The sequence below is a fragment of the Polypterus senegalus genome, chromosome 3 (assembly GCF_016835505.1).
Source record: "Polypterus senegalus isolate Bchr_013 chromosome 3, ASM1683550v1, whole genome shotgun sequence".
Lineage (NCBI taxonomy): Eukaryota > Metazoa > Chordata > Cladistia > Polypteriformes > Polypteridae > Polypterus > Polypterus senegalus.
The window spans coordinates 122866669-122889503 of record NC_053156.1 but is presented as its reverse complement, the minus strand read 5'-3'; the positions used below and the strand labels follow the sequence as shown (position 1 = coordinate 122889503).

The window sequence follows — 22835 nt, the reverse complement described above, 5'->3', positions numbered from 1 at the left end:
TGAAGACATTTTGCAGTCCCTCTGACCAATTATCGTTTTTTAATCTTCATTTCCCCATCACCTCTTTCACAAGTGTACCTTATCTTCATTGTCTGCTCCACAGCAAGTACTTACTAAAGGTGCAACAGCTGAACCCCATTCTTTTTATTGGAACAATAGAACAGTTGTGACAAGAACAGGCCCTTCAGCCTAATCAACTTCTCCAGGAGGATTGGCAGGGGCAGATAGTGTTGGGCAGATGCGCTGGCCTCCTGTTCTTGATCCTAAGCGCTTCGTAATGATCCATCCACCATTTCACCTACTGTTATGACTTTTACTTCTTCTATAGTGAAGTTCTGTTGTCTTGTAAGCACTCTACTAGAGGCTGTGATTGACTGCAGAAGGGCTGATCTGTGGACCTCACTAAACCATTTGATCGGTAGCAAAGGGTGGCAGTGAGTATAAAGGGAATTCATCATTCATGGGGAACAATTGAAAGCACTGGTCCCCATCGTGAATGGGGTTGAATGGCTTACTCACACCTCTCACATCAATCTATTACCGGGGGTCATCAAACACAGTCCTGGAGGACCACAGTGGCTGCAGAGTTTTGTTCTAACCCAGTCATTTAATTAGAAAACAATCCTTGCCAATAATTTAATTTCATGGCATGTTAGTGCTTTAACTCTGCTATGTCAGGTAATTCTCATACAGTATCCTAGATTTTCTTCCACTTTCTAAGGATATCATCCAAATGATCTAAAGTCTAAAATGGAGGAGTAATTCTCAGTCCTTCACTTTTTTCTCTTCACTTTCCTTCCAAGTATTTCATTAAACCCAATAGTGCATGATAAATACACACAGGTGTAAATGGTAACACGTTAAATGGAGAAATGCTGGTCTCTGTTGTCGTTTGCATGTTATTGCTAGTTAGGAGCAATTAAAAACCAAGAATACAGCTGTTTAAGACTAAAATAAGCAATAAGCATTCAAAATCTTAACGAGCGAGACAATTAAAGAGAAGCAGAAGTGTTACTTGAGCAATAACTGCTTCTTATTAAGCAATTGGGTTGGAGCAAAAACCTGTAGCCACTGTGGCCCTCCAGGGCCGTGATTGAGGACTCCTGACCTAGATGGTGCAAAATAACATCAGATCTACAGCTGAAAGTCCTTAAAGCTCTATTGTAATTGTAAGGAGAAATTATCTTACCCAATACAAGTAACACACAACAATTAATATGAGAAGCTGTTGAGAAGACTTATGACCTGAGGGTAAAAACCTCCTCTCAATCTGCTGTGGACGCTTATGGTCTATACTTTTGTCACAGTTTTGTCAGAAAGAAGCAAGTAAGAATCTTATTGAACTGTGTAAACACCACACTAAACCTTAGCATGAAAGTCAAGGCCTCAGTTTCAAACTGCTGAGCAGTTCGTGAAATACCCCATGGTAATCGGGTGGTCCCATTAGTGCTCCATTGCATTGAACGGTGGAGTCTAATTCTAATACTGTGAAATGTACAATTAGCTATGGAGAAATGCTATCAGTTAGGATATGAATTTCTTAAAAAGACAAATCGCATCATACACAGATATACAATCTGCAAACCGAAGCCCCCAGAACTTGTAACTCTGACCAGCATCCCACAGAACTGCCACTTTTCACACCACATACTCACTTCTGTGCAGGAGAGCAGAAGCCGTCAGTTCACCCGCCGTAGACGTGCTGATGCTCACTTCAACAGCAGTAAGACTTTTGTGAAATATCACTGCTTGGTACATTGCCATTAATCTGATATTTTTTTAATGTAAGTCAAACATTTACAAGCTGAAAACTTGGATTATTTTCTTTTTCTCTAAACTTAATGTCACCCTAACATAAACCAGCTCTGTAGCTCTGGTTACTTAACAACATGAATGGCAGAAGCACTGCATCTCAAGGGCAAAGCAAATTAAAATAAAAAGAAACTCCTTACAGTGACCTTCTGAATTCATATTTCATAATGTTTTCTTGCAGACCTGGTAATGAGCATTGGGTGATTCATAGCACATAACATCATTTTAAAAATGATTTTCAGATGCCCACCACATATGGACATCTGTTGAGGAGTGCATGGGGGGCATCTGAAATCCCCTGTTATATTTCATTTCATTATTCCTCTCCTTACACTAATGGATTTTGACTGGAATTACCATAGATAAACTATTAATTATATTGAGTGTTCAACTTTCCTATCTTACATACATAAAAGTATGTATTGGGTTATTAGTGATTGTCATTGAGTGGATGTGTTCATAAGCAGGCCCTGTGATGGCCTGCCACTTTATTTGTGGTTGGCTCCTGCCTTGTGTCTGGGGACAGGCTGTGGTCCCCTCAACCTTGAACTGGTTTATCTGACAAATATCTCCAGCACTAAACACAGGATTTATGAGACCTATATTGAAAAGAAGAAATAACAAATGCCAAAATGCACCAGGAGAAAAATATTACTGAAAATGCAAAGGTCAAATCTTTCATACATTTAAGGAGAAAACATGCAGTTAAGTATGAGGCAAACTGTAACAAGAAAAGTATGAGGGACCTATAATTTATAAAACATGAAACAGAAAATGCTCTTGTTTTGCAGTTTCCAGCAACTATAGGGAGGGGTAATAAGACATTAAATGATGGCCAGAGTACAGAGAGAGAAGTGGGACAGGAATTAAAAGAAGATGAAATGAGACAAATCACTAGCACTGTTTTTTTATTTACCCATGAGTCCCCCTGGAAGCCTTTGTTTATACTTGTACAAACCCACATTTTACAAAAAACATTGAACACTGGGGAAATACAGAATTGAAACGGAGGAACATCATCGTCGCTTGTAAAAAAATGATTGGGATGATCCATGTAGCTATATTCCAATTAGCTCCTTATGTACCACAAGTCTGTTAATATAGAAAAAGGTTGAACAACACGTGTCAAGTACAGGTGCATTAGTGAACCATCCACATGGGTTAAGATGAGGGAGACAGTGTCTCAAAACTCTGCTAGAAGTGAATGAGGAAACAAAAGATGAGAGAAGTGCATAACATCAAAAGCCTTTTGGTAAAATGTAGTTATCATCAAAAGCCTTTTTTAAGTTGCCTCATGAGAGCTTACTGATCAGACTAAAAGAAGTGGCAATTCAAGGGGCAGGATGCACTGTTGATATGTGCAAACACCAGGAGCAAAGGGTTATGTTGGGAGGAACCTTTTAAAAATTTGGTAACGTTAAAAATGGCACCCCCTCAGCAATCAGTACTGGAGCTGTTACTCCTTTTAGTTTATATTAATGATTTAGGTAAAGCCAATGTCACTTTATGGTACTTTTAGTTAGATAGATAGATAGATAGATAGATAGATAGATAGATAGATAGATAGATAGATAGATAGATAGATAGATAGATAGATAGATAATCCCAAGAGGAAATTCACACTAAGTAGTAAAAGGTGTCCAGGGAACGAGTCTACATAAAAGAAAGTGATAGGAGTGATCAGTGAAATAGAGAAAAACAGAGAAAAATGTAGAAAGATAAAGTCGTACATGGAGAAGCTGGAAAGGTTGCCACTCCCGGCGGTGCCTGAGTCATAGTTGTGGTGTATACAGTGCTGGTGCTAGGTTATTCTGCGCCTTAGGCCTTTTCTTATTAGTGGTCAACCAACTGTTCGGTAGTGAACTTGTGCGGCTGGGTTTTTCCCCGTTTATGATTTGCGCACTAGGCAAATGCTAGCCCTGAGAGTATGTCAGATTTGCCAACTGTAGCTGCTGATGTTGCTGACGGGCCATTTCAGTTTACACATGTAAAATTTACTGACAGAATTCCAAGCTTCCAGCACAGTTGTGCTTGTCCCTTTTTTGTGACAGCCAGTAGCGTGCTTCCTGCCTGATGGAGCCGGTTCTCTGTGATGGGTTAACATGTACGGTAAGTTCAGCTGCAGCCTTGGCTCTTTCTTGTTCTTTTTTCCATTCTATTGTCATTCGTAAAACACAAGGCATCATATGGACTATCTTTTCTTCTGTTTGTGAAGTCCAAAACACCTGCATTTCTTATTCCTTATTGCTGTAATATATGATTGTCCTTCTGGATGAGCATTCATTGGTGGTCTGTTCTATACACACAGAGACTTCCACTACAACTAAAGACCAAATCAAACCTGTTTGATATTATCAGAGTGACTTGCAGCCTAGTTTGAGTGAGTTGTTACGTATATCACATTATACGCCTTACTTCATGGGAGTACAATACCATCTGCCTCCAAATCACTAAGTGAAAATGCGCATAATGTGACAGCTTTAAGAATGATAATAACATATTGGTTAAATCTGTAAGTGACACTAAAGTAAGTGGATTGGTTTTTCATTTTGTTAGTTTTATTATCCATGTGGGTGCTAGAGAGAAGACAAGTTCTAATCATTGGAAGAGACTACTTCGATGGTGGTGCTCTATCTTTATACTTGTGAGGGAATCATAGGACTGTATATGGTTGCTCCTGAGAAATGCAGGAATGGATGGAAAAGTGTGAGCAATGAATGCACTGAAACAAAGAAACCCCTGCATTTGTACTTCAGAGGTTTTCTTTCATAGAAGTCACGTTAGCATGAACATATTATGGTACACTAATCTTTGTATTACTACAAGTGGATACCATTTTCAGCCCAGGCATTAAAGCATTAAGCAATAATCTTTAATAACATTCTAATAATCAACAACAAAAATGTTTCAAGTGTAGCATCATTTTTTTTATGACTAAATCTAATTGACATTAGAAGTAAGACCAGGCTGCTTTTCCATGGGCCACCTGTACTGACTGTATTAGGTGGCAGAAGCTTTTGAGTAGAATTTGAATCAAGACATGTGGGTAAGACAAACATTTGAAGCAATGGGTCTTTAGGCAGAGTGATGGCTCCCTGGCAAATGGATCTGTGCCAATAACTAGAAGGCTGCCGGTTTGAATTCCTGCATTACCAGAAGTTGAGTCCTTGAGCAAGGCCCTTAACCTGCAGTTGCTGTACAAATATCTGATACTGCACTGTCACCCAAGCTAATCTGGAGAGTAAATTGGGGTATGAGAAAAATGACAAATTCCTACTGCAAGAAATGTTATATGGCAAGTAAAGTGAGTTAACCAGAAGATAAAAGGTTAAGCAAAAACTGCTCAGGATGTGTATGGAGAATCATAATCAGGAAAGAGTGTGGGTATGTAGATGACCAAAAATAAAAAGAAACATGTAACCACAGTGAAATCAGAAATCAGAAATAGTAGCCAAAAACCAGGGCTAATGATTCATAACCAGAAATTCAATAAAGACAAAGAATAAATGCAAAGTTCTTTAGGAGGATTCAGATCTTGGATAATTAGGAAGTGCATGGCTTGTCCTTGGGCGGCACAGTGGCGCAGTGGTAGCGCTGCTGCCTCGCAGTTAGGAGACCCGGGTTCGCTTCCCAGGTCCTCCCTGCGTGGAGTTTGCATGTTCTCCCCGTGTCTGGGTGGGTTTCCTCCGGCGCTCGGTTTCCTCCCACAATCCAAAGACATGCAGGTTAGGTGGATTGGTGATTCTAAATTGGCCCTAGTGTGTGTCCTGCGGTGGGTTGGCACCCTGCCCAGGATTGGTTCCTGCCTTGTACCCTGTGTTGGCTGGGATTGGCTCCAGCAGACCCCCGTGACCCTGTATTCGGATTCAGCGGGTTAGAAAATGGATGGATGGATGGCTTGTCCTTTATACCTTTGACTCATTGATGTCATTGGCCACACACTTCCAGTTGACCCTGCCTGGCAAATGCATACTGACTGTCAATAAATTACTCTGAAAATGACGGCACCCATAAAAGTCATAATGATGTCATTGGAGAATGTTACTTATTTTCACAATTGCTAAAAAACAACGTAACCACAAAATTCCTTTCAAATTTAAATTCCTTTAAATACCTTTTAAATTCCAAAGGAAAAAAAAAAAATCAAAAATAAACGCCTAATCCTGACAATAGTTATGCAGAGCAATGTTGCACACAGTTGCACTCAAATCATTCGAACTTTCTGGATGTTATGCCAAACACTGAAAGGGAGTAACATAAGACGTCCTTGGAAGGTAAAATGAGCTGCACTGCAGACATTTCTCCTTATTAATGCTTTGCTTTACATTTTATTCAGTGTAACTGATTTATCTATTAGGGCCAAGAATTCCAGGAAGTGTAAACTGTGACTTTATCAGTGTTACTTTCAACTTGAGAAACTTTGGTAATGTTTTAGTTGAGGAATACATTATCACCAACTATTAATTGTGTGCATGTTTGTAAACATATTAGAAGAGTTTTATCCTGGTTTAAAACAACAAAAAATTACTATAACATATTTGAAGAGTCTTTAACGATTTATTATTTTGCATTCTTTTAATAAAGGTCTCTGTTTCTCCTGCCCAACAAAGCACAAAGCTTGTTCCTTTTCTCTGAAGATACACGAGAAATGATAATTCAATGTAAATTAATGTAAGGTTTAACACCTACAAAGTAAAAATGGTAGATCTAAGTATGCAACTGGACTTAGGAGTTGTGGTAGATTAACTGTATCCAAAACCAGACAGTGGACAGAAGCACTTAAAAAGGTGAAGAAGATATTAAGTTACAGATCACATTGGGTCAAGTCCAATTCAGGGACGTTATGCTTAAATTAAATAACACTTGTGAGACCTCAACTGGAGGTCTTCATATTGCAAAAAAGATGTAAAAAATGTCTGGAGATTCCAGAGAGGAGGTATTTTATGAGAGCAAACTGTCCTTTTAACAGAGTGTGAGGTGTTGGGACTGTCCAGCTCTTTAAGAGGGCACAGAGACAGCAGCGATTAAAGAAGGAGTTGTACCCATAGCAGACATGTGGTCTCTGTAGCAGCAGTAGTATAGCCTCTTAAAAATTTTCTGTGCATTGTCAGAAGGGATCATAAGATGGGATTTAAGGCTGCATCATAGCAAAGTCATCTTTGAGTCTGTGGTTTGGAGGTGATTTGGGGCATGAAAAAGGGCATTAGCTGCCGCTTCCTTGAAGATGGGAAAGTGGGTAAGCCATTCTACCTGTAGTCCCATTAGTCAGCACCTGTATATGCAGGCCCAGAATGGCTGGAGAGTTGTTATTTTTGTCTTTCCTCGTTTGTTTTATTTTTAATACATACACTATGTTTTGCATATTCTGTGCCTTTACTCTACTTGTAGTGTGCTACCATGAGGATGAATCCTGTCACCCAGTACATTAAACATTTCATTTTTGTGTTTCTGGATTCTGAAACAATAGAAAGCAAATTCAGGGACTTACTCTTGATGTGGTGCTCCTGTCTTTGTTAGGAGAGTTAGGACGAAAAACATAAAAATCACAAAGACAGCCAGGCCAACCCAAAATCCAATGACAATGGAATCTGCAAAATAGGACATGCAAACCAAACATGTTACATTTTCAAGATTTTGAATGATTTTGATTTGAATTTGAATGATTCCTGTGATATTTGAAAAATCCATATATACTATAAATTTTCTGCTTTATTATTATTATGATTATTATCATTATAATACACTGAAATGATAGTGAGTATTGATTGCATGAAGAATCTGAACATGTACCCACATAAAACCGTATTGGTGTCAGAATGCTGAGAAAAGGTCCACGCCAGTCAACATTTCCTTCTTATGTCACAGTCTGTCCTTATTAACACAATCAAGAATGTACAGAATAATGTACTTACAGTTTTCCTCTGACTTTGCCACTTGGCAGAGGATGTTCAGGCACTTCAGACACCCACCAGAAACCCATCTCATACATTTAGGCAGAGGCGTGCATCCCAAGCAGACGATGCTATTTTAGCACTGTGCAGGACTACAGTTGATTCTGTGCAGTAGAGGAGAGGGGTAAGATGAGAGCTATTGGAAATGGGCAGAGCAGAATCCAAAATCCATCCCTCAACTTTTAAGCCATTCAGCCACAAATGTCAGTATGTGTTCCTTCATCGATTTTTATATATGCACTGACCACTTAATTAGGTTCACTGGCTTATTGTAACGAATAATCTGCTCCTCCAAACAGCCAATTGTGTTGCTGCAGCTCAATCATGTGGACATGATGAAGAGGTTTAGTTACCCAAACATTGGAGTGGATAAGGCATGTGAGTTTGACTGTGATGTGATTGTTGATGAAAGACTTAATAATTACAGTATCTCAGATATAGCTGCCCTCCTGGGAGTTTCATACCATGTAGTCTCCAGAGTTTACAGGGAGATGGCATAACAGCCAGTAAGCAGCAGTTGTGTGGGTCCGTGATCAGGAAAGAGAGATTGGTCCATCTTGTTCAAACTATCAGAAAGACCACAAATAACAGCTCTTTACAACACTTGTGTACAGAGGAACACATCGTAATGCACATCACATGGATATTGAAGCAGCTGGGATAAAACTGAACAAACCTATGGTAGGATCCACTCCTGTCAGCTAAAAACCAGAAAATGAACTATTAGGTTAAATATTGGAAAAAGAATCATCCCATCTGGCAAATCTCAAATTTTGTTGTAACTAGAAGGCTTCGCCCCCTTCCCCTGCCTGCGCTACGCACCGGCCACTTCACGTCTCTGCCACTCACGTTGTGAAGAGGGGGGCTGAATGCACCCCAAGGAGACTCCTCCGACACCCCCTCTTAAACAGTGATACAATGGGAAACACAGTTTTTTTTTTTACCTCCTCTTTGCTCAATCAGCTGCTAGCTTGCTGCTGCTGCCGTGCCGCGTGATCTGCATGTTGTTGTCACACTTCTGTCATATCACCTATGTCCATATATTCGATCTCTTTTCACTTTTACCTTTTCATCAATATCGCGTTGAATTTTGATTTCGTGTTTGGAATTACATCGTGACAATGCAACGTATAACTGCCCATGAGTGAATATCATTTTTTTCTCACTACAAGAAATGTATCTAACATAACCATACAGGACTTTTCCAAATCTCTTTACATAAGCTCTTGTCTCGTGGGGCTTCCGGCCCTGGGTGTGGTTACATCTCTTGGCATGAAGACTTGTCTTGTGGGATGTGAAAGTGTCTCTGAGACAATCACGTCTCATCTCCTTCTAAGATTTTTTTTATAACAGAGAGAAATGAAGGTGATAAGAATTTGGCATTAACAGTATGAATCCATGGATCTGTCCAGCATTGTACCTACAGTTGGGGATAGTAGTCATTTAATTGCCACTATGCATCTAAGCATTGTTGCTGACGATGTGAATCACCTTATTGCAACTTATACAAATGTCACAAATCACTCAAAATTTTTAACCATACAAGTGCTATATGTTGCACTATCCAATTATGCAATTATTCTTTATATGCCCTAATTTCTCCCTACTAAGAAATAGCTGTTACATTTAACTGTTCACTGCTATGACACCAATTATTTACTTACGCTTTCAGCTATTGCTCAGCTATCACTTTCTGCCTCGTATCGCACTAGTTCTGAGTACAAGTAACTTGCTCCCGTGCAGACAAAAAAAAGCAAGACCCTTCTAAAAGGAAAAAGAGCTTTAAAAATTCCTGCAGGACTACTTAGCGGCAACCAAAAAAAAGTTTTGAGGAGCGAAATTTGTATTTTAATTCATTCTCACACCACAGTAACACAAACACTCAGCACTTCCTTCTCTTCCAATTGCAAGGATGACATCAATACATTTCAGTCTCCATTCAGACCTTTGGGAGCGCAAATATGTTGCCCAAAAATCTACAGGAATCATGTAATACTACCAAGTCAGCACTGGACAAATTATACAAAGGATGTTTTCATTGTGCTGGTGTTTTGGCTCCAGGAGATGCTTAGCTTGCCTGCTAGTAAAACAACATCCCTCGCCCCTGCCACAATCCTCTTTTTATCATCAGGTCATTTGCATACTCTACCGAACTGTAAATCTGCTGATTTGTCGGTCCACATTTTCGGAACCCCACCCACTTCTAGCCTCAAGCGGCCCTGAGTTGCTTGTGACGTCAGTCATTGTTATTAGTTATTCCACTGGATGCCGCAGTATTTAATCTTTGTTAACTCAGATCATTATACTACAACACACAACAATAAAAGAACAATCACTTTAAGACTTTACTTGTAATGTGAAGTAAAATATGCTTATTTTAAATCCTTCTTTGCTATCTACTATATTGATTTGTATCTTCTTTAAAGAACATTTTCTCATGTTGTTTACCACACACACCTTGTGCCTCCTTATTATGGTGACATTGATTCCACTTTGTGCACGTACAGTAAATGAGTCTTGGGCTCAGCCTGCAGAGTCTTCATTACTACTGTTGACACTTCAAGATGAGCAGCAGCACGTTGTCACTCAAACACATTGCTACTATTCAGATGTCATTTGTTATCATCGTCTCCTTATTTCTAATAACAGGTAATTAAATAACATACTGGTAAAACGATTATAAATGTCTGCATTCTGCATGGTAGCACAAGTTTCAAGTAGGTTCAAGCTCTCTGATCCCAGGCTGGACCAGCAGGTATTGAAAATGGATGGCTATGTTCCTTCTTTCATTTTAATATCTGAACCTCTCCAAGTCTGACAAACTGGGCTTCTATTTTCTTTCAGCCTTTTACACCCCCAACAATACAGTAACCTGTAAGGATGGCCTACTGAAGATGGTTTATGAGCTTCTTCTGCTGGAGATTACTCAGCTGCAGCTGATGTTTATTAAATTATTAGTGCTGATCTGCTTGGGTTTAATTTCTTATAAATCTGGAATGACACATAGATGGACAGTTAAATGCCTTCACTAAACGTTCATTTACTGCTGACCTTCATGTCTTAGACTTATACCTAATGAACACCTCTTTTGTCTCTCTCAAGAGTTTAGCTTTGCACTGACAAGTAGGTGACTTGTATTTCAAAGTTCAAATGAGTTCCTAGCATAATGAGGTCTGTAATAATACAACATGTTTAAATTATTATGCTATTTTGTGAATTTCTTACATCTTTGACTTTTTCTTCTAATTATTTCCATTACATTTCCACACTTCCTCAAACCCACTTAATTCCATTCAAGATAGTTGGCAGCCACAGTTTATACCGGTAAAGCAAGAAACAGCTGTGGTAAAAAAAAGTGCCAGTTTATCAAAGGGCCTAATTACACACACTTACATTGGGCAAATTTAGATCTTTGTGGATGTAGAACAAAAAAACAGCCACACTGATATGGCAAAAATATGCAAAGTCCACACAGTCAATACCCAGGAATAGAGTTAAAATGCAACATATAGAATCCATATGGCAGCGTCATACCAGCGTGCCACCCCATTTACATTTATGGCCTGTGAAATGCAGAATCAACTGCATTCCTTATTTGAAATATTTAAAAGAGCTCGAGTCAGCAAGAGGAACGCGCATTGTGTTGCAGTAAGTGGAAGGTAGGAAAGTGACAGACTGGATGGATCATAAAAATGAACACCAGCAGAAAGGTCACAGTAATAAATGTACTGACAGAGAAAGATCTCCAGGATATGCAGAGGTAAAATAATGCAGAATGTGCAGAAGATTGTCATCTTTAAGGACTTGCTTTATATTGACAGGTGTGTGCCATGGCAGAGAAGAGTAAACAGGACACAGAGCTTTATTAATGATCTTATTGTCTGATCCAGTCCATCTGGCAGATTTAAAGTCAATGCCACAATTCAAGATCACCTAGAAAAGGACATTGGTTTTTTGGAAGGCATACAGCAAAACTCCAACACCTCTCAAAAACGAGTGAATGCCCTAAGATCCTAGCACCTAAGGAGCATTTGAACACACTCTGAATTTAGAAAGACACATCCAACCCACATGAGTCACTAAACCCAGGATTTTGTATATTATTAGGTTTCTGAACTCTTTTGGGATCCCCCTAATGGGACGACACAATGAAGCGCGATTGCCGCCTCTGCTGAGGGCTGCTTGTCCATCGTAGAGGCAACCGTGGGTTTACAGTACACCAGCATAGTGCCGCGGAAACAAATCCGATCCGACTGCAGTCGCACTATAAGCCCCTGTCGCCAATGGGTGATGCAAGGCACATTACAAATGCAGGGAACAGTATAATTTGCCCACTGAAGTGGCCCCGACCCTGCCCATTTGCTGTGCATGTGTGTGGGAGAATGGTAGATCCTGCTGCAATAAATGACCTTGCTGTTCCTGTTTCAAGCAGAATAAAGCTGGTTTTGCTAAAGTACTGACACTCAGCCTTGTTTTCTGGGGTGCAAGACAGGGACTCACGCATCACAATATGCATTTATTTACAAATATATTTCAAGAAAATGCATGATGCACTATTTGAATAATAGATCCAGTTCAGGAAACTGGGCTTGAATTCCGTGCTCAGTTACTATCTGTATAAAATCTGGATATTTTCTTCATGTCTACATGGGTTTTCTTCTCATATTCCTCAAATTAAGCTAACTGGCAACTCTAAACTGGCCTTGTGTCAATGAGTATGGCTGTATATGCAAGTGTGACCTACAAAAGACTAGCACCCCATTTAAGGTCAGTTTCTGCCTAATACTCAATACTGTTAGGATAGGCTCTGGTGCAGTGCATCCCTGAAGTGGATTAATTTTATCAGAAAAATAGATAGATGTGTATAGGAGTGCAGTGTTTGCTAATGGCAAGGCTTTAAAGATGGCAAATAGTTCAGCAACCACTTATATAGATTAACTTATCCTTAACCAACACTTCTGGCAATGCCATCTCCAGGAAAAAACTTTCTGCAGGGATTTGGAGTTCAACCAAATGCTTTTGCCAGTTCTCAACAATATGCCCTGTTGAGGGCAGTTTCCTCACCATTACTTAGAACTGTTAGACTATAGCAAGGGTATCATCTCTGACTCTGAAGGTTCTTTCCTTTGTTTTAATCTATTTGTTGTCTTGTAAATTTTATTTTGAACAGTGTTTTTTTATTCCTTAATATGTATTATTTTTCAATGAGTATTATGCTGTTAGTGTGTTAACTTTTATTATTGTAATACAATTAATTATTTGTGGTTGTTACATTCCTGAAAATAAGGAAAACCACAAATACTAAACCTTCGATCCTATGGGAGAAATGGGGTTAGGTTCAAGCGGGAAAATCGCTCAAGGGGAGGATTGGCAGGGCGAGATAGTGTTGGGCAGATGCGCTGGCCTGTTCTTGACCCTAAACGCTTCGTAATGATCCATCCACCATTTCACCTACTGTTATGACTTTTACTTCTTCTATAGTGAAGTTCTGTTGTCTTGTAAGCACTCTACTAGAGGCTGTGATTGACTGCAGAAGGGCTGATCTGTGGACCTCACTAAACCATTTGATCGGTAGCAAAGGGTGGCAGTGAGTATAAAGGGAATTCATCATTCATGGGGAACAATTGAAAGCACTGGTCCCCATCATGAATGAGGTTGAATGGCTTACTCACACCTCTCACATCAATCTATTACCGGGGTTCATCAAACACAGTCCTGGAGGGCTGCAGTGGCTGCAGGGTTTTGTTCTAACCCAGTTGCTTAATCAGAAAGCAATTCTTGCCAATAATTTAATTTCATGGCTTGTTAGTGCTTTAACTCTGCTATGTCAAGTAATTCTCATATACTAGATTTTCTTCCTCTTTGTAAGGATATCATTCAAATTATTAGAAGGTTAAAATGGAGGAGTAATTCTCAGTCCTTCACTTTTTTCTCTTCACTTTCCTTCCAAGTATTTAATTAAACCCAATAGTGCATGATAAATACACACAGGTGTAAATGGTAACAAGCTAAATGGAGAAATGCTGGTGTCTTTTGTCATTTGCATGTTATTGCTAATTAGGAGCAATTAAAAACCCAGAATACAGCTGTTTAAGACTAAAATAAGCAATAAGGGTTCAAAATCTTAACGAGCGAGACAACTAAAGTGAAGCAGAAGTGTTACTTGAGCAATAAGTGCTTCTTATTAAGCAATTGGGTTGGAGCAAAAACCTGCAGCCACTGTGGCCCTCCAGGGCCGTGATTGAGGACCCCTGATCTATTCAATGTAGTGCATGGGGAGGCCCAGACATGTGATACTCATGCGTGAAAGCCCTCTTGGAATTTTTTTACATGGTGCACAAGAAAGACCTTATCTATTGATAAGCTCAAGTAAATTGCGGGTGTCACAAAATGGCTTACATTTTTATAATAGCAGATAAGTGAATCTGCAGGAACAGAATCCATGGATAGTAAGGATTTATTGTATATTTTTTAAGTAGTTTCATGTTTGATGTCTTATCAGCTTCAGGTATTGAGTGTCAGGGGTATGGTTTCACAAGACCTCTGAAGGTGTCCTGTGGTATCTGGCACTAAGACTTTAGCAGCAGATCCTTTAAGTTCTGTAAGTAGTGAGCGTGGGGCCTCCATGGACTGAACTTGTTTCTCCAGGATACCACATAGATGCTCAAACAGACTGAGATCTGGGGAATTTAGAGACCAAGTCAACACCTTGAGCTCTTTGTCATGCTCCTCAGACCATTCCTAAACAACTTTTGCAGTGTGGCAGGGCACATTTTCCTACTGAAAGAGGAGAATAACATTGCCATGAAAGGTTGTACGTGGTCTGCAACAATCCTTAGGTAGGTGGTAGGTGTCAAAGTAACATCCATGTGGATACCAGGGCCCAAGGTTTCCCAGCAAAGCATTTCCCAGAGCATCACACTGCCACTACCAACTTGCCTTCTTCCCATAGTATATCTTGCTGCTGCCTCTTCCCCAGGTAAATGATGCACACGCATCTGGCCACCGCATGATCTAAAAGAAAATGTGATTCATCAGACCAGGCCACCTTCTTTCATTGTTCCATAGTCCAGTTCTGATGATTATGTTTCCATTGTCAATGCTCTTGGCAGTGGATAGGGGTCAGCATGGTCAATCTGACCAGTCTGCAGCTATGCAGCACCATACCAGCAAGCTGCAATGCACTGTGTGTTCTGATACCTTTCTTTCATGGCCAGCATTAAGTTTTTATGCAATTTATGGTACAGTAGATCTTCTGTGTGATTAGACCAGGCAGGTTAGGCTTTACTCCCTACACACATCAATGAGCCTTGGGTGCCCACGAACCTATTGCCAGTTCATCTGTTCTCTTTACTTGGAACACTTTTGGTAGGTACTAACCATTACATACCAGGAACACCCCATATGCTTTGGATATGCTCTGACCCAGTTGTCTAGCCATCACAGTCTGGCTCTTCTTAAAAGGACTCAGATCCTTACAACTGCCCATTTTTCCAGCTTCCAACATATCACCTTCAAGAACTGATTGGTCACTTGCTGTCCACTACTGTACTGTATATCCGACCCTTGACAGATGACATTGTAACAAGATAATCAATGTTATTTACTTTATCTGTCAAGTGTTTTAATGTTGTGGCTGGTCGGTATATACAGTTGATGGATCAGACTGTCTTTGTTTTTAATAATTGATTTGGCAGACTGTGCACTAATCATAGTCTGATGGCTATCAAGTATAATTCTAAGTTTTGCCATTGCATGCTCTGTACTTATGTCTGTAACACTCGTAATCTCAGATGCTGTCTTGTAGTTTTTGCTGCTATCCGTAAACCTCTTCCATACTCTTTCACTACTTGTTGTACTTGTGTACTGTGTTTTCAGGTTTACGGGACTCTTAAGGTATGACATGGTTCAAGTCCAGGGACACCCCAGACTCCTAATTCAAATTCAAGGCCCTCTGTGCACAACAGTACTACGTAGACATCATAGACATCACCAGGTTCTGCAGTAGCCAGAAAGGTTTGAAGGAACAGATCACACAATCAGCCTGAAGTTACTGTAAATGCCATAATAATTAATCCTGCTACCTAAGCAGGCAGTAATGAGTATCAACCATGAGGTTGCTCGTCATATTTCATATCACAATGTCATACAGGACTTTGCAGCAAGGATGACCAGGAAGGTAAACCTGTAAATAGAAATGTTCTCAATGTCATGTCAGTCCCACAGTTTTGTTAAATGTCAGTTGTGAAAGCTTTGCAATTTTTGTGTTATGTTTAAGTGACCTTATGTTTAAGTACCTGTTTAAGATATTTATTATTATTATCATCATCATTATTATTATTATCTTCTATATAATAAAACACTGTTTGTCCAGTCCTCCTGAGAAATCTGATTGGTCAGTTTGGCTTTGGTGACAAGATGAAAGAGGAAGTGCAAATGTGAGATGCACGAACTGGAGTAAAGCTTCATGCTGAGAGAGCTGCCTTCAAAGACAGCACAATGGACATGAGGTGACAAAGGTGCCTCACAAATAATGACAGAGTCTGAGAAGCAGGCTTTATGGGATGGTGCTTGAGAAATGGAGTGCCAGTTAAATGCACACCTAAAACTTACAGAGGAAAGGTGCTGAAGGTGCATGTAAGGCAAAAGATAGCGAACTGTGGCTAGTTATTTATAATGACCCTGTGTGCACTTTGCACATGTTCAGTTTGCCTTTACTTTGATTTGTTATACAGGGAGATTCACTCAAAAGAGACCCCAAATATTCGGTTCTATTATGATGAAGCAATCCGAACCAAAAAGATATAATATATACCTTGACATATGTGTAATTGATTGCATTACATGCAATGCTGGAAGTGGTTTCCGTTTTCTGCCAGACACATTTCAACGCGGCACTCCATGTTCCTGAACATTGGATATTTTCTTTCAAATCTTCCACAGTGCGAGGCTGAATGAAGACGTCTGGTGGTGTCAGAACCAGTGACCATGGTGACCAAAGCCCCTTTGAAATTACCCTGTTGCCATCGATTGACTCATTTTCTGCCATGCTCCTTGCTGATGTGTAACAAGTTCCTCCACCTTGCTGGAAGTAACCTTTTGTTAACTCACATCATCCAGTTGATTCTGACATCGCTTAAACGAATCGGTTACCTAATAAGTTCGAAACATGAAGATGTGCCACTCAATACTGTACAGCACCATCCTGATAAGAAGTCGAGCGACTGAGTGAAGGAGTATGGGCGGTATGCACCCACAAGATGCAAACAAAGGTTAAACATCACAATGGCTGTCCGGTGCCTACCTCATCGCTCCGATGCTGGGGCATCCTGGTTTGTTCAAAGCTCCATATACTGAGGAGCACATTGCACAAAGTTTCGTTCAGATTGCTTTGTCCTAGTGAGAGTTATTACAGAATATTCGGGGCCTCTTTCGAGTGAATCTCCCTGCATTATATGGAGGCATTTGTGTTTGTAAATTGTTTGTACATTTAATTTGGCTTTAATTTGATTTTTTTGGTTTTTTTGGGGTCGCCAGCGGTAAACCTTGCCTAGGACAACAAATGGGCTTCGACCAGCACTGACAAATGAGCAATCAAAGAATCGTCAAAAACGGAAGATGTATTTATCAAAACATAATAAAAATGCACTAAAGCGCAGAAACGAGTTGCCTAAAAAAGCAGTCATAAGCAAACAAGTTCCAAAACACAATCAAAGAACAGAGTAGAAGTATATGTCAAAAACCAGTAAATCCACAAGAAAACAATACTTGCAAATGACTCCAAATAACTTTAATACACAATGGCAGGCTCTCGCTTCAGAATGGAACTAGCCAGTAGGAGGACCCAACAGGTTAGCCCCGCCTCTTGGAACTCCACCCACAAGACACACACATTTAAGGAGACAGAACACAAATAACAAATGATAAGTAAAAGTAACAGAAAATAACATGAAAACAATAATAACTTGGAATTACCAAATACAACAATAAAACATAAAATGCATATCAATTCAAACTGATCCATAACAACAAGATGGTAGTGATGATTATTACTTTTATTATTATTATTATTTATGTTATTAAAAGCATGACAACATACATATATTGAAGGAAAGAAATATGATGATGATGATGATTATTATTAACCCTTTTATGCCGTATATAGCTGTTGTTCCTTCTGCCTCTCTTTAACACTGTAATGATAAAAGCGGGCTCTGGAAATAGATGGATGCATTTTTTTTTCATGGATTTTTTTTCGATTAAATCACATCTCCTCTCCACCATCTTGTGTTGTCCATTTGCTCCTGTGTGCTCAGTTGGTTTCACATTTTCTTTACTGGGAATGCATGCTTATCTATTCTTCAGGGAGGAGCGCCCCCTAAGCTGCAGTTCACATGTTATTAACTGTTTGCACTTGAATTCACCAAATACACTGTGCAATGTCCTTCCGATCAATAAAACTGAGACCCGGAAAGAGAGAGCACTTGTGTGCTGCTGGCCTTGGTGCTGAGTGTATTTGATCATCTCTTTACTTTTCATGTGCATGTAGTCTGCACTTAATGTTCCACAGATTTATTACTGAAGAGAGCTGTTTTGTAGACTCCCTGCTATCACCACCTTTTACGTCACTCTCTGCTCAAAGACTGTTTTTATAAGCAGATGTCTAATTGCCCTCCTTAATGACACAGGTTTTTGTCCAAATTCCAAATATACTTCAGCCACATATCTGGGATAACATCCCTGCATAATTTATGTTTTAAGTTCTTGTGTAGAAACTGCTGAATTTCTCCCACTGTCTGTGTTTAGTTATATTAGATGGCCTGAATGTGGATTGATTTTCTTTTTTTTTAATCAAATTACACTATTTTTTTTATTGTTTTTTAATGATCACGGTTGAGTTTAATAACAATAAAGCCAATTCTCTTGTTCTTAAACATTTATTTTCCATTAAGGGGTTGAGGTGTATGACAGCAGAGTGGTTTTAATTGTGCTTCAGTGATATCTGATGTTTATTTTGTATTTGTGCTCACTTGGGCTGCTCTGGTTTTAATTGCATTCTGTCCAGCAAAGAAGAATGAATCAACAGCAAAGGAGCAGACTAATCACATTACGTGGAGTATGTCAGAAAGTACAGCTGCTGTATCTGGAGCGGTGCGAGCCTGTTTGTTCAGTTTCCTTGTGTACATTATTAAATTAGACTAAATGATCTAAACTCCCCTCTTAGGATTGCAACCTTGGCATGGTGGAGGCTGGGGGCTTATGTGCCTCAGTTATCCTTAGATCTATGAAGATGTGATTGGGTTCCCTAAGGAAAAACTGGTCTGAGGAGAGAGGCTATCTTGTGACCTTCTAAATAGTTATAATTAAATTTAAGAAATCATCACTTCACTTCTGGAGCCACTCCTAGGCATAGTGTCAGCCATGGAGCACATGGGGGCCAGAAGATCCATGCAAGCCAAAAAATATGTGTGAAGCCAACATGTGAGTTCATCCCCCCACTAATCACTAATATACATTTTGTGCATATACAAATATACTGTATATACACGTTATGTGCAGAGGCACTTACAGACCGCATTTGAACTTCCTTTTACCCTTTATTGTTTCTCAGTCAGGGCGTCAAGACGGCACAGTGGGTAGTGCTGCTGCCTCACAGTTAGGAGAACCGGGTTCGCTCCCCGGGTTCTCCTTGTGTCTCTGTCCATGTCTGGGTGCTCCAGTTTTCTCCCAAAGACCTGCAGGTTAGGTGCATTGGTGATCCTATATTGTCTCTAGTGTGTGTGTGTGTGCCCTGTGGTGGGCTGGCACCCTGCCCAGGGTTTGTTTCCTGCCTTGTGCCCTGGGATTGGTTCCAGCAGATCCCCGTGACCCTGTAGTTAGGATATAGCAGGTTGGATAATGGATGGATGGATATGACAAAGTATGGGGTCATGCCATGTCATTTTCTAACCCTCTTAATCCAGACCATTCTAGCACAGGCAGGAACAAACCAGGACAGGGTACCAGTCCATTGCAAGGCAAACACATACCCACACACCAAACAAACATGTGGGCCAACAACCAATTACCTAAACTTATGTCTTTGAATGGAAAAAAAGAAACCGGAGCACCCGTAGGAAACCCAAACAGACGTAGGGGGAACGTGCAAACCCCACACAGGAAGAACCCGGGACGCAAACCCTGGTCTCCTTATTGTGGGGCAGCAGAGCTACCACTGTGCCACCCAAGTTTGGGGTTACTCACATATATAGCAACACACAAATGGGTAAGATTCCACTTTTCATTTACCGTTATGTCAGCAGCAAACAGGACAACAGCCAGTGGATCCGAAGATTCAGTTACTGACAGTCTCAACTTCACCACTTACATCTGAAATCATTGAGGGTGGCCACCTGAAACTACAACTCAAACAACACTCCCACAATTATTTGGGCTGCCGCAATTCTTATGCTGAGAAAGCGAGAACCTTTTTTTTCCCACTCTTTCTCATTCACTGCAGTTACAAGGTTTATTTATCTGATTATTATAAGTTCATAGGGTCAATTTTATAAAATGTACAGGGCACAGCAATATTCTTATTTAAATCTGCTGATCAACTTGTAACACATCATCATCATTAATGAGTTGTGACCAACACGGGGCATACCAGCACCCCAAACTCCAGATACTATTGGTAAATTCAATAAACCCTTCTCTTTTTCTCTGTTCTTTCCTTCTCTCTGCACTGTATTGCAGTGAGGTACTCTCTGACTCCCCGATGGAGGAGGAATGGCTTCCTTTATACCGCACCCTGGAGTACATTGCATACAGCAAGCACTTCCGGGTCAGGTGGAACCTCCCTAAAATGAGGAAACCTCCTCCACTTCCTCTGGTTGCTCCCATGAGACCCAGCAAGGCTGCCCATCGGAGCTCCAATCCCATAAAACCCTGCAGGTTTCAGGGAGACCCACCGGAAAACTGCTGCCACCTGTTGGACTGGAGCAGCACATGTCCCCAGATGGTGGTCTCTTCCACTCTCTCAGCCAGATAAGGATCCATCTTTGCCAGCCAACCCTTGTCTTCTGTGACATAGTGGAAGTACCTTACCTTGAAACCATTGTCTTCCTTATAGCAAAAAATATTTAGGGATGACATTTATTGAACTGTCAAAATCTACACTGTCTCATTTCACATATTTGTCTTATTTGAGTTAGAATTTAATTTATTTTATATGTATATGTGTTTCAAGCTGTGGATGTCTTGGTATGAAAAAATAGCTTCTCTATATGTATACATGGAAGTTTTATGTTTATATACAGTTTGTGCATACATATTTGTTTATAAACTCTTTGAATTATTAATCTTGATGTAGAGGTATTTATTTATGAGACATTTCTTCAGTTTTCTTCTGTAATCTTTTTACTTACCTTGGTGGGGGCAAAGTCCATACAGTAATATGATTTGATGTTGGCCTATTTAAAAAATCCTACCTGCACTGTATACTGATACTCACCTATCTACACAACAGCTTTTCTGGAAATAAGCTTATCGATCAAGGGTGGACCATGCAAAATCCCCAAGCTGGTGTATGAAGAGTCACCAGCCTCTGGCTGGGTGCTGTACAGTTATTCTGGTGAATGAAACTGCTGCTGAGAACAAAGTTTTGACCATTGTGGGAATATATATGCACTGAACAATATTTCAGAGTATTAAGCATTTTTAGAGACACTGAATTTGGTGTTCAAAATGGTTCCATCTATCTACTCTGTAGTGCTACTGGGAGACCTCAATGCTCATGTGTTGAATGATAGAGATACCGAGAATGATGGGATTTGGAGAAACAGTTTGCCAAATCTGAATCCTTGCTGTGAAGGTTTGTTGGATTTCTGTTCTAGTAATGGTATGTCCATAATGAACACCATGTTTGAATTCAAAATTGCTCATTAGTGTACCTGGAACCACAATACTATTATCTTATTTTATATTATATTTTATTATATCTTATTTATAAATGTGTCATCTAAAATGAGGATGTATCTCTTGAACTCTAATTTGAAGAGAGGTGCTGAGCTGTGAAATTCTAACCAATTAAGGGTGTGCTAGCACACAATGATGGAGTGCACACCAAACAGATGGTGAGGGTGGGTTGGGGGTAAGTAATGGATGCCTGTTTTTAGAATGCGTTCAATTTCCACATCAAGAAGAGCTTTTCCTCTATCTTGGGAGAGTTCAAGGATGTAGACTTCAAGTGAACCCTGTTTAAGACCTCAGCAGGAAAGGCACCTGCAAGATGGCTGTTGTTTTCCGTTATGGCGGCAACCCTAGGAACTGTGGTTGGACACCAGTAGTATAGGAAACTCTTAAGTGAAGAAAGAGGTCTTCTGAGCAGTGTTAACAGGAGGGTGAACATCTATATCCACAGGCATATCAAGGTGGTAGTTGTGCCAGTGGCCGAAGCGCAGATGTTTGTCTGGGTTGAGTTAGGTGAGGCCATGCAGAAAGACTTCTGAATGGTCTCAAAGATGTTCTAACAAACCATTGAACGAGTTAGGAAGTTTATGTGGGAATGTAGTGGTGGTGTTGGGCAGAAGGTGTGGGGATGCTGAGTGAGAGAGGGGGAGCAAATGGACACCAGAATCTGGTTGATTTGCATTTCTTACAGGCAGTCCCTGTATGCCCAAGGAAGAGAGTTATCTTAGTGGTCATGGCAGAGTTGGGATAAAAGGGATCTGGGTTCATGCCTGACCATTGATAGTTAACCACAGTGCAAAATGTACAACCTGGAAAGGTTTATGGTGTGATTCCATGACAAAACAGGGGACATCACCCTGGCTGTTCTTACAATATTTGTGAGCTCTCAAAGATGTAGGCCTCAAAGCTTAACACCAGCCTACTATCAGCAAGGTAAGTCTTACCCCAAACTATAACAAAATCAAATATATGCTGTATACATCCAAATGTGGATATCTATCTATCTACCTATTTAAAAAAAATATGTCATTCAGCTTGCAGCTGACATGTCCTTCAGTGTAATTTGACACTTTACTCTTAGTCCCTGATTTATTCAGGCTGCAATATAAATTTATAATGCAA

At 40.0% G+C, this 22835-nt stretch overlaps 1 protein-coding gene across 2 annotated transcripts in view; it reads right to left on the bottom strand.

Moving 5' to 3' along the window:
- The window catches only part of LOC120525510 (melanocortin-2 receptor accessory protein 2-like), a 70512-nt gene that overhangs the window by 32441 nt on the left and 15236 nt on the right, over window positions 1-22835 (bottom strand). Inside the window, exons 1-2 of one of the 2 annotated variants that reach the window (XM_039747870.1) lie at window positions 7725-8469; window positions 7301-7400 (exon numbers count right to left, since the gene is read on the bottom strand). In XM_039747870.1, the coding sequence (XP_039603804.1) occupies window positions 7301-7400; window positions 7725-7797 (173 nt within the window). In that variant the 5' untranslated portion in view covers window positions 7798-8469. Of the gene's footprint in view, window positions 1-7300; window positions 7401-7724; window positions 8470-22835 lie in introns of those variants that run through there. The other variant, XM_039747869.1, reaches the window with a different exon arrangement.